The sequence below is a fragment of the Podarcis raffonei genome, chromosome 9, assembly GCF_027172205.1.
Source record: "Podarcis raffonei isolate rPodRaf1 chromosome 9, rPodRaf1.pri, whole genome shotgun sequence".
NCBI lineage: Eukaryota > Metazoa > Chordata > Lepidosauria > Squamata > Lacertidae > Podarcis > Podarcis raffonei.
In genome coordinates, this window is record NC_070610.1 from 6856561 (window position 1) to 6869029 (window position 12469).

At 49.0% G+C, this 12469-nt stretch overlaps 1 protein-coding gene and 1 long non-coding RNA gene across 2 annotated transcripts in view; both read left to right on the forward strand.

Moving 5' to 3' along the window:
• Positions 1–7061, forward strand: part of STOML1 (stomatin like 1) — a 13822-nt gene extending 6761 nt beyond the window's left edge. The window contains exons 6-8 of the mRNA XM_053403779.1: positions 1650–1881; positions 4107–4334; positions 6745–7061. Coding sequence (XP_053259754.1) covers positions 1650–1881; positions 4107–4334; positions 6745–6947 — 663 coding nt within the window. The 3' untranslated portion in view covers positions 6948–7061. The remainder of the gene's footprint in view (positions 1–1649; positions 1882–4106; positions 4335–6744) is intronic.
• A 98-nt stretch (positions 7062–7159) lies between these two features.
• Positions 7160–8842, forward strand: LOC128421245 (uncharacterized). Its single transcript, XR_008332271.1, has 2 exons — positions 7160–7694; positions 8740–8842. It is a non-coding gene; the product is annotated as an uncharacterized LOC128421245 (long non-coding RNA).
• Positions 8843–12469: the final 3627 nt, after the last annotated feature.

The following is a 12469-nucleotide window of genomic DNA, read 5'->3' on the forward strand; positions in this document are numbered from 1 at the left end:
GTGAGTTAGAGTTGTTGAGAAGACAGTCTGGAGTTAGAAGAGACAGGTAAGAAAAGTCTGTGGGTTGGGCTAGTCCGGTGGGAGAGAGTGAGAGAATTTGTTAAGAGGAGTCAGTCAAACAGTTGAGATAATCAGTCAGACAGTATTAGGAAGGTAAGGTAAAGGTACCCCTGCCCGTACGGGCCAGTCTTGACAGACTCTAGGGTTGTGCGCCCATCTCACTCAAGAGGCCGGGGGCCAGCGCTGTCCGGAGACACTTCCGGGTCACGTGGCCAGCGTGACATCGCTGCTCTGGCGAGCCAGAGCCAGACACGGAAACGCCGTTTATCTTCCCGCCAGTAAGCGGTCCCTATTTATCTACTTGCACCCGGGAGTGCTTTCGAACTGCTAGGTTGGCAGGCGCTGGGACCGAGCAGCGGGAGCGCACCCCGCCGCGGGGATTCGAACCGCCGACCTTTCGATCGGCAAGCCCTAGGCGCTGAGGCTTTTACCCACAGCGCCACCCGCGTCCCTATTAGGAAGGTATGGGCCAGTATAGAAACTAAAGTTAAGATACTGACATTAATATTATCTGAGAAACCATAAACTAAACTTGGTTTTTTTGGTTCACTTTTAACAACTGACTGCACTCAGTGTTTTACCAGAGAGTAACTGGTTGGTGGCAGCGGGGAAGCAAGCACAGTGGTGGCACAGGGATCAATAGACCGTTAAATGTCTGGGGACCCTGTGTGATCGCCACACTGAGACCATGCTCCCCAGATCCCCACACACAAAAACACTCCAGCCCTCCCTCAGGGTGCCATGCCCTGCTCACCCCACCACCTGCGCTCTAACCCCCGAGAGCGCAGCACAGAGTGGGAAGGAAGGCAAGGAGGCTCAGGTGGAGAAAGAGCAGCTGCGTCCAAGGCTGTGGAGAAAGGCTTTTCTTTCTCTGCGATCAACAAGAAACAATCCCGCAATTGACTCCTCAATCGTGATTGACGTGTTGGACATGCCTGGACTAGATGAGCCTTTAGTTCTCTTTTTTTTAAAAAAAAAGATATTTATTAAAGTTTCCAATTTTTTATACAAACAAAAAACAAACAAAAAGATTTTTTAAAAAACACATATAGTTCAAGAAACATACTTTTCAATAACAAATTTCTCTGACCTCCTCATACCTCCCCTTCTTGTATTCCATTTCAGGTTATTTGTTCAGCAAATCCCTAACTTAAAGCATTACAGCTTATAATATCACCTTATTTTCTATCCAAGCCCTTTTTTTCATCCATGTTCCTTTATATCATTAGAGCTAGAAACCACTCAATTTCAATCCAACATCATTCAACATTCCTTAATTTTACAATATTTCTGTAAATAGTCCTTAAATTTTTTCCAATCTTCTTCTGCCGACTCTTCTCCCTGGTCACGGATTCTGCTCGTCATTTCTGCCAGTCCCGTACAGTCAATCAGTTTCATCTGCCATTCTTCCAGAGTGGGTAGATCCTGCGTCTTCCAATACTTTGCGATGAGTATTCTTGCTGCTGTTGTAGCATAGATGAGCCTTTAGTTCTCTTCCAACTATACAATTCTACAATTCCATGAACTCCTGCAGGGTCCCAGTTTTCGCATGCCCTCGATCTAAATTCCCTGCCTTCTCTCCTTTCTAGGTGGAAATCAATGACATCACCAAGTCTTGGGGCCTTGAGGTGGACAGGGTGGAACTGATATTGGGAAGCGTCCTCCAGGCGTCCCAGGAGACTGTCCCACAGGCGCCGGGCTCAAGGCCTCTGATCCCAGGACTGGAAGGTCTGGACAGCACCATTCAGCAGCTGGCTCTTCAGTTCTTTGGCAAGACCCTGGCGGCTGCGGCCACTCGTCCAAATGGAGATTTTGAGACAGGTGACCACATGTCAGCTCCCCAAACGTGACTAAGTAAAATAATAATATTAATAATTTTTTAGGGCAGCCATCCCTTACTGTTTATCCCTAGTCACTCCTTGGTGTAATACCGTTGTAATACAACAGTGTAGTGTTGGGCTTGGACTAGGGAGACCTCAGCTGAAATCCTTGCTTGGGCCATGAAGCTCACGGGGCAACCTTCAACCAGCTTGCAACAAAACAAAAGGAGCGTGCTGGATCAGGCCAGTGGCCCATCTAGTCCAGCATCCTGTTCTCACAGGGGCCAGCCATAGGACCTGTGCACTGGCCTCTTAAGGGCAGGTAAAGGTTTCCGTCTGGTCAGCCCCATCAGATCTTTCTGACCAGATGCCTGTAGCAGGCTCCAAGCTCAAGAGCCCTCTCCCCTCCTTGTGGATATTTTCACCCCCTCCCATTGCGAGAATCTCCTGACAATGTTTTCGGAAAGGAGAGGGCAGAAACTGCTCTTCCTGCCTGACTCTGGGAGTCTGAGTGTTATCTATGTAGTGATTAGATGGCTGAGTGAGAGCTGTAACACTCATCTAAACCAGTACAGTGGTACCTCTGGATGCGAACGGGATCCGTTCCAGAGCCCTGTTCGCATCCTGAAGCGAACACAACCCGCGCAGGTCGCGATTCGCCGCTTTCGCATCATTTTGCGCATCTGTGCATGCGTGAGCGGCGAAACCCGGAAGTAACACGCTCCGTTACTTCCGGGTCGCCGCGGAGCGCAACCCAAAAATGCTTAACCCGAAGCTACTTCAACCCCAGGTATGCCTGTAGCTCTTTAGTTTTAGTTTGCGGTAGCTATTAGAAAATAAAGAAGTTATGCTTCACAGCTTTCTTCCGTGTTGTTCATACTCTGCTGAGTTTGGTGCTTACAACTCACAGTTGTGGGTCCACTGCACTTAGACCTGATTTCCAAAAGTGGAAGGTCTCTGGAAGTGTGATGAAGAGCCAGTGTGGTGTAGTGGTTAAGAGCAGTGGACTCGTAATCTGGTGAACTGGGTTCGCTTCCCCGCTCCTCCACATGCAGCTGCTGGGTGACCTTGGGCTAGTCACACTTCTCTGAAGTCTCTCAGCCTCACTCACCTCACAGAGTGTTTGTTGTTGGGGAGGAAGGGAAAGGAGATTGTTAGCCGCTTTGAGACTCCTTCGGGTAGTGATAAAGCGGGATATCAAATCCAAACTCCTCCTCCTCCTCCAGTTCGCCCAGCCCAGTCGGGGCAGAACCAGTTGTTGAGCCCAGTTGTTGGCATTGGCTCAGAGGCGTACTGACACTCTTGTGGTTTCCAGCAACTGGTACCCAGACGCATTTACTGGCTTCAACAGTGGAGACATGAGCACTACCACCTTTTGAAGAAGCCTTTTAAAGAATAGATCTTTCCTAGTATGTGTTGGAATTGTTTTTAGATGTGCCACTTGTGTGTGGAAAACCCCCGAGTTCCTTTGTTGAGAGGAAGGTCGCGATATGGATTCGATAATGATAAGGATCATAATTCATTAATACCACTGTCTGTCCATAGACAATGGCCATGCTCTCTGGGGCTAATGGGAGTTATTCTGCATCTGAGAGCCAGTGCAGTGTAGTGGTTATAGCATGGGTAGGCAAGCTAAGGCCTGGGGTCCAGATCCGGCCCCATCGCCTTCTAAATCCGGCACGCAGACATTCCAGACATCTGTGTTTTTACATAAGTAGAATGTGTCCTTTTATTTAAAATGCACCTCTGGGTTATTTGTGGGGCCTGCCTGGTGTTTTTACATGAGTTGAATGTGTGCTTTTATTTAAAATGCATCTCTGGGTTATTTGTGGGGCAGAGGAATTCATTCATTAATATTTTTTTCAAAATATAGTCTGGCCCCCCACAAGGTCTGAGGGACAGTGGACCGGCCCCCTGCTGAAAACGTTTGCTGACGCCTGGGTTAGAGTGTCGGATGAGGACCCAGGACAAGCCAGGGCTCAAATCCTCCACTCAGCCATGAGTGGGTGACCTTAGGGCCAAACCCTGCCTCTCAACCTAACCTAACCTAACCCACAGGGTTGCTGTGGGCATTCAGGGAGGAGGAGGGGAGAACCATGTATGCCGCCTCAAGCTCCTTGAAGGAAAGGGTGGGATATAAATGCAACAAATAATTATAAGCTGGAAGAGGGTCCTGCTTTGGCCATGCCTGCCATAACCTACGTACCAATTGCCCTTTTCCTCCAGCAGAACATGTGGAGGTAGAGAACGAGATGGAGGGGCCACTGCACACTGTCCACACAGAGCCAGGCGGCAGCAGTGAAGGAAGGAGCTTTAAAGCTGAGGAGCACCTCTCCGCGTTGGAGCGTTGCTTGTCCGAATCTTTAGTGAACCAGGTCAAGGCTTGCTACCAGATCAATGTCCGGCTGGCCAGTGGAGCAAAGTCTACTACTTATTTCATTGATCTCTCTTCAGGTCAGTTTCTTTTGTTGAATGAAGGCCCTCTCCTGTGGGGCTTCCCTCACTCATCATCTGGAAGGTGCCGTCAGTGCAGAATGCTGCAGCACGATTGCTGACAGGAGGCCTTGCCAGCATAGAATACCTGTGCCCAGAGATCTGCACTGCCTGCTGATTGGCTATTGGGACAAGTGGGACAACTACCCACGAGATCTCATTGCCCCACATATGCCCACTTGAGCGCTTTGAAGGGCCCTGTTGCCGGGGCTACATGATACCCATTCATAAGAAGTTGGCCTTTGGAACTCCCTGCCTATTGACACCAGGCAGACGCCTTTGCTGTCTCTTTTTGGCATCTGCCAAAAACATTATTGTTTAGACAAGCTTGCACCCAGATGCTTAGGATGTGAGCTTTAAGCTGTTTTTAGTCTATTGTCGTTTTAACTTTTTGAAAGCCTTAATTTGTTGCTGTTAATTTTTCCTTGTTGATAATTTTACAATGGTACCTCAGGTTAAGTACTTCATTCGTTACGGAGGTCCGTACTTAACCTGAAACTGTTCTTAACCTGAAGCACCACTTTAGCTAATGGGGCCTCCTGCTGCTGCCGTGCCACCGGAGCACGATTTCTGTTCTCATCCTGAAGCAAAGTTCTTAACCTGAAGCACTATTTCTGGGTTAGCGGAGTCTGTAACCTGAAGCGTATGTAACCCAAGGTACCACTGTATTGTTTTATCTTTGTTGGGTGTTTGTTGTTTTTTACAATCAAGCAATGTGTACATTTTGGGAAGCAGGTGGCCCTAAGGCAGCACATTGGATCCAGCCGTTGGGCTTCTCCACCGACAGCACCGAGAAGGTCTACCAAGCCTCTGAAAACAGCCATGTTGGGCAAACCCCAGGGGGCCCACCTGTTAGCTACATCACATGAGAAACGGCCAATCTGAAGTGGCCATTTGGGTCCTCGGGACCTGCCAGGGTTGGGTGGAGTTGGGAACATAGAGTCTGGGCGTAACAGTGCTCTGGGTGTTTAATAATAAATAATAATAATAATAATATATTTATACCCTGCCCATCTGGCTGGGTTTCCCCAGCCACTCTGGACGGCTTCCAATAAAAGATTAAAAATACATTAAAACATCAGTCATTAAAAACTTCCCTAAACAGGGCTGCCAGAACAGAGCAGTGTTCACTGCTCAGGCAAAAGAGGGAATGTGCAAATCCTAACGTTGACGTCGTGGTTTTTGTATTTTTTAAAGGTGCATTCTGCAGAAGGCAGAGTAGACTTTCTTGGCTGCTGTTCCAGAGGGGAGGGCTGGAACCAACAGGTGGAAATGTCAGAGGAACAGAATTCACCTAAACATTAGGTGGTGACGTTGTTCTTCAGCTGTGATTCCCACATTGCAGGGGGTGGGACTAGATGGCCCCTTACAAGTCCCTTCCACCTCTACAATTCTATGATTTTATGATAGAGACACCTCCCCAATAGTGTTTGACAGGATGGGCTCTCCTTTGCTGGAAGTAAATAAATAAATAATAACTAAATTTTATTTGTATCCCGCTCTCCCCAGCCAAAGCCAGGCTCCGAGCGGCTAACATCATATAAATAAGACAATATGCATAATACAATATACAATATGCAAATAAAATAACATTCAACATTCATTAAAACAATACAGAATAATATTAAATATCAGCATTTCAGAATTAAACAGAAATCCACTCAACAGTTACAATAAGTAATTTCGAAACTCCTAGTTTCTAAGTAGTTAAAGCGGTGTGAAATTCTCTTTGGGGGGGGTTTCAAGTTTTGTATTTTGATTTTGTTCTGTGAAACGCCCTGAGACCTCCGGGTATAGAGCCGTATGTAAATTCAATAAATAAATAACAACAACAAACAAACAAGAACACAGAGGCCCACAGCAAACTCCTAGTTTATTCAGTAAAGCATTACTGGACACAGTCCAAAAATCCTGTGGGAGCATTTCTATTAGGACAGGCACTAATCTGGCAAAATATACATCATGTTAGCTGTTCCTCCTCTCTCCAGCCGTTTCTGCCAGCCCAGCTCCCTATCCAACCAAAGTCCCTGGAAACCCATGACTCAACTCTGACTCATGTTAGAACTGGAGTTGCTTTTCACTTTAGCATTTAGCCGTTAGGTTCATCCTGAGCTAGTTCTTGCCAGCTAGCGTTCTTGAATATGTGACACCCTCCTCACGGATAATGGATTTAACCAAAATTCCATGTCAGTGGAGTGGTATCAGTCAGGGATGCTGTAGTTAAAACACTGCCCTGAAGTGGCTGTCCTGGACTAGCGAACCTCCAACAAATTTTCCTTTTCTATTATTTAGTGAACACTGGTTTCAAGAGCTGCTGTCCTGGTTTGAATTCCTAGGCCTACTGATCTTCCTCCCTTTTTTTCCCCTGCAGGACGAGGGCGAATAGGCCCTGGGCCGCCCGACCACAGTCCCGACGTGGTGTTGGAGGTGTCTGAGAGTGACCTAGAGGCCTTCATTCTGGGGGAGCTCCATCCTTTGAATGCCTACGTCTGCGGGAGGCTTCAGGTCGATGGAGACCTGAGTGTAGCCCTCAAGCTGGAAGAGCTCTTCAAAGTGATGAAGCAACGAAGATGAACATGTTGGGAGTCCAAGAGGAGGAATCATTCAGTTTGCTGCCTAAGGGTTACCGTATTTTTCACCCTATAGGGCCCACCGGCCCATAGGGCGCACCTAGTTTTTTTTGGGGGGGGAATAAAGAAAAAAAATTATTTCCCCCCCCCAGGCGCGGGGCTGGGGCGGGGGAAGCCCGAGCTTCCCCAGCCCCCAGAACAGGATGCTATCCGCAAGCCTTGGGAGCCCGGCGGGAACTCCCGTGGGCTCCCGCTGCTTGCGGATAGCTTCCTGAAGCCCCGGGTGCACAGCGCCGCGCTCCCCGGGCTTTGGGCTGCAGGCAGCTGTGCGCAAGCCTGCGGAGAGCTGCCCGAAGCCCGGGGTGCGCTCCGCTGCACTCCCCCGGTTTCGGGCTGCAGGCTGCTGTCCACAAGCCTTGGGAGCCCAGCGGGAACTCCCACCGGGGTCCCAAGGCTTGCGGATAGCTTCCTGAAGCCTGGAGAGCGAGGGGGGTTGGTGCGCACCAACCCCTCTTGCTTTGCAGGCTTCAGCGAAAGCCTGCATTCGCCCCATAGGACGCACACACATTTCCCCTTCATTTTTGGAGGGGAAAAAGTGCGTCCTATAGGGCGAAAAATACGGAAATTCTGTGCTCAGGAAGCCAGCTTAACCTAGGTGGCGGGAAGGTGTTGCTTAGCAACCAGACAGAGTGGCATGATGCTTACTGGCGTAGCAGTTCTGAGGGAGTTTTAACTCTGTATGTTAGTTACCGTATTTTTCCCTCTATAACACGCAGATTTTTTCTCCTAAAAAGGAAGGGGAAATGTCTGTGCATGTTATTGAGCGAATGTGTGGTCCCTGGAGCCGAAAAATCAGGCAAAAATCAAATTGCGCTTCACGGAGGAGGGAAACCTGAAAAGAGGAAGCGGCTGCTTTCCTGCATTCTGCCTCAGGGTCTTACTGCCCACCCGCCTCTGTTTCATTGCTGTGTTTGCTGAAACGGAACAAAGAGCAGGGAAAGCCCCTCCCCTCCAGGCAAGCAGAGGGGAAAGCAGAGTGTCGTTCCTTCTAATTCCTCTCTGTGCTCCGGTGCTGCTGGGGGAGAGAGAGAGGGGGAGGGAGAGAGGGGGGGAGGGAGGGAGAGAGAGAGAGAGAGAGATATGGCTGGCTTGGGTGGGGGAAAACTTTTGCCTTTCTTTCCTCCCTCCCGTTAAATCCCTCTCCTGCATTCTTAGCCAGCTGCTTCTCTGCACACCCCTCTCATGTCCCTTCTTTGTTTTTCCTTCGCTCCCCACTTAAAATGTGGTTACAAAGCATAGATCCACATGGATCCTCAGGATCTTTGCATTGGGTCACCCCAAATTCACCATCAGATCACATAGCATGTCCATGGCTACAGCCTGCCCCCCCAAAATCACGCACCCACTGTTGCCTGGGGCTGCAATGGTGCAAAAATGTGGTTAAAAAGCATGGATCCACATGGATCCTCAGGATCTTTGCATTGGGTCACCCCAAATTCACCATCAGATCACATAGCATGTCCATGGCTACAGCCTGCACCAGAAAAATCACGCACCCACTGTTGCCTGGGGCTGCAATGGTGCAAAAACGTGGTTACAAAGCATGGATCCACAGGAATTCTCAGGATTTTTGCATTGGGTCACCCCAAATTCACCATCAGATCACATGTCTGTGGCCACAGCATGAAGCACAAAAATGATACACCCACTGTTTCATTCAGAATGTTTTTTCCTCCTCTAAAAACGATGTGCGTGTTATGGTCAGGTCCGTGTTATAGAGCGAAAAATACGGTAAGCGTCTCCCTGCCTGAACTAAGAAAGACACAGCCTCTCTTCCTTTCTCCACAAATGATACCCAGGTTTTTTCAGTTTGCTCAGTAAAGTGTCATCAAGACTTTTCTCTCTGGCCTCTTGTCTACGTTATTGAAGTGACTTTACTAACAGAACAAAGCCTGTGTAGCTATTTGAGTTAGTTCTAGTGCAACAACCAGACTGTGGACTGGGTCCAGTTATGGAGATCATGTGCTTCGTGTGATGGAAACAATTGTGCATGATCCCCAGTTTATTTTCAAACTCCACAAAGTGCTGCTTATGACCTACAGAGCCCTAAACGGCTTGGGGCCTGGCTGTTGGTAGGGCCTCCTTTTTCTGTACAAGTCTGACCTATTAGTAGTATTGTTAATTGTCTCTTATCTGCCCTTCAGCAAGTGATCTCAGTGCAGGTTACATGAATCTTAGAACAGAAGAAGCTAAGAAGCATTGTGCTGGATCCGGCCAATGGCCCATCTAGTCCAGTATCCTGTTCTCACAGTCCCAAGGGGAAACCTGCAGGCAGGATTGAGCACAAGAGCCACAGTCTATCCTCTTGTGGTTTCCAGCAACTTGTATGCAGAAGCATGGCTGCCTCCAGCTGTGGAGACAGAGCTGGTAGCCATTGAGAGCCATCTCCGCAAATTTTTCCAGTTGTATCTTAAAGCCATCCACGTTGGTGGCCATCCCTGCCTCATGTGGGAGTGAGTTCCATAGGTTAACTTGGTTCTGCATGGAGAAGTCCTTTCTTTCAGCTGTCCTGAACCCTCTCAACATTCATTTGATGTCCCAAAGTTCTAGTGTGGGGGAACAAAGTACAACATTAAAAACAGTTAAAACCAATTATATTCAAGAGCAGAGGGTGTGTAACGTACGTACGTCTGTCCATATGTGTATATCTGGGGAGGGGTGAGTCCCTTCCAACTCTGTTATCACAGTAACATTTGAGTTTTTAAGAGCAATGCCAAAAAAGGCAGACGTCTCCTACATGTTCCTGCGTGTTCGTCATGACTAAACCAACTCAATTTCTGTTGATTCACATAAATGTGGAATTGGTTAACAATGTATTGTCTTTGAATTTGGGAATTGGGGAGAGACGGGAAAGTCCTCACAGTGCCGGTTCTTCTCTGAGCTGGGTTTATTTACACACACCCATCTGAGTCACCAGTCGCCACCCATTTGGGGTTGACTTATTATAGGACGGTGAGGGAGGGGCGAGAGCACTCCAGAGTTGCAGGACTACAACTCCCATCTTCCCTGGTTGTTGACAGTGCCAAGTTGGGTGGTTGTATGCTCATTGGAACTGGGATCCCACAGCCCCTGGCAGGGCAAGGCTTGCCCATCCCTGCTCATTAACACAATAATAGCAATCTGGCTTCTCCAAGTGAGTAGTTCTGGGCACCCCAGTTTAAGGAGGATGTGGGACGCGGGTGGCGCTGTGGGTAAAAGCCTCAGCGCCTAGGGCTTGCCGATCGAAAGGTCGGCGGTTCGAATCCCTGCGGCGGGGTGCGCTCCCGTTGTTCGGTCCCAGCGCCTGCCAACCTAGCAGTTCGAAAGCACCCCCGGGTGCAAGTAGATAAATAGGGACCGCTTACTAGCGGGAAGGTAAACAGCGTTTCCCTGTGCGGCTCTGGCTCGCCAAAGCAGCGATGTCACGCTGGCCACGTGACCCGGAAGTGTCTCCGGACAGCGCTGGCCCCCGGCCTCTTGAGTGAGATGGGCGCACAACCCTAGAGTCTGTCAAGACTGGCCCGTACGGGCAGGGGTACCTTTACCTTTTATGAGCTGCTTGTTCAAATCCCCGCAGCGGGGTGAGCTCCTGTCGTTCGGTCCCAGCTCCTGCCCACCTAGCAGTTCGAAAGCACCCTTAAGTGCAAGTAGATAAATAGGTACCGCTTTATAGCGGGAAGGTAAACGGCGTTTCCGTGTGCTGCTCTGGTGCCGGTTCGCTGGAGCAGCTTCGTCACGCTGGCCACATGACCCGGAAGTGTCTGCAGACAGCGCTGGCTCCCAGCCTCTAGAGTGAGATGAGCGCACAACCCTAGAGTCTGTCAAGACTGGCCCGTACGGGCAGGGGTACCTTTACCTTTACCTTATGAGCTGCTTGACCATGGAACAGACTCCCTCAGAAGGTGGTGGGCTCTCCTGCCTTGGAGGTTTTTGAACTAGGGTTACCAGACGTCCCCGTTTCCCAGGGACAGTCCCCGGATTTGTGAATAAGTCCCCGGACAAATTCCATCCCCGGAATGTCCCTGGATTTCATCTAATGTCCTGGGAAACGCAGCAGCGGTAGTCTCTTTTTTTTTTTTTTAATTGTGTTTATTAAAATTTCCAAAAAGATATAAAAGAAAAAACAGAAAAGAAAAAAAAGAAGAAAGAAAAGAAAAAGAAAAGACAACAGTTGAAAAAGTTTACATTACTTACATTCCGTGCCCAATTTCCTTGACTTCCCCACACCTGCCCTTCTTGTATTCCAATTCCAATTTTTAGCTCAGCAATTTTTGTCCCCACACTTTACCTTGTTTCCTCTAATTCAATTTACTTAATCAATTTTAACTTCTAAACCTCAATCTTTATATTTCAGAACTTATTCTTAAAATACTTTTCCTAAATTCCCCCCATCAATTTAATTAACCTATTTTAACTTAGAAATCTCAGTCTTTATACTCCAACTTTCTTAACAATCTTTTGCTAAGGTCGGCCCCAAATCCCTTCCCCAAAATCCCCATTTTTATGTTAGTGGCAAAACCAACTTACTTAAAACAGAATATATTTGTACACCCTTTGGATTCCCGAAGCCCTACCACCCCCTTCGCAGCAGCGGTAGTCTCAGCAGCCCGGAGCAGTTGGTTCTGGCCGGCTTCAGGAGCTGCTCAGAAGTCCCCATATGATGGTGGTGCAGGGGCTCCAAGATGCAGCTTCCGGGCTGCCTCCACCCTCCCTGACCCCAGCAACTAAGCTGTGAAGGGAGGCTTCACGCTGCCTATCGGAGCAGCCTCACAACTCCTACTTGTGTGCAAGCAGGAGGGGGCACGGATCTCTCATCTATAAAGGGAGGCTTCATGCTGCCCATAGGAGTAGAAGAAGAAGAAGAGTTTGGATTTGATATCCCGCTTTATCACTACCCGAAGGAGTCTCCAAGCTGCTAACATTCTCCTTTCCCTTCCTCCCCCACAACAAACACCCTGTGAGGTGAGTGAGGCTGAGAGACTTCAGAGAAGTGTGACTGGCCCAAGGTCACCCAGCAGCTGCATGTGGAGGAGCGGGGAATCGAACCCGGTTCACCAGATAACGAGACTACCGCTCTTAACCACTACACCACACTGGCTCTCAGCTCCTACTTGCATGCAAGCAGGAGCGGGGACGGGGATCTCTCAGGCAATGGGAAGCCTCCCTTCCCAGCTGAGGATCACCGCCCCCTCCTGCTTGCACGCAAGTAGGAATGCCGCTCTTGGCCCTCTTCCGCCTTCCATGCCTGACCGCGTACCGCTTCACCACCACCACTAACACCAAAGAACCAACAACTCAGGCTGCCCAGGCTCATGGAGAAAGCAGATAGGAGCCTCGGAGGAAGGGGAAACAGCGGTTGAGGTCAAGGCAGTGGCCGCCCCTCTGCCACCACCATCGCTGCAGCATCAACATCCCAAACGTGTAGTATTTATTTATTTATTTATTTAGAGTGTCCCCGGATTCATTGAAAAAAATCTGGTAACATTA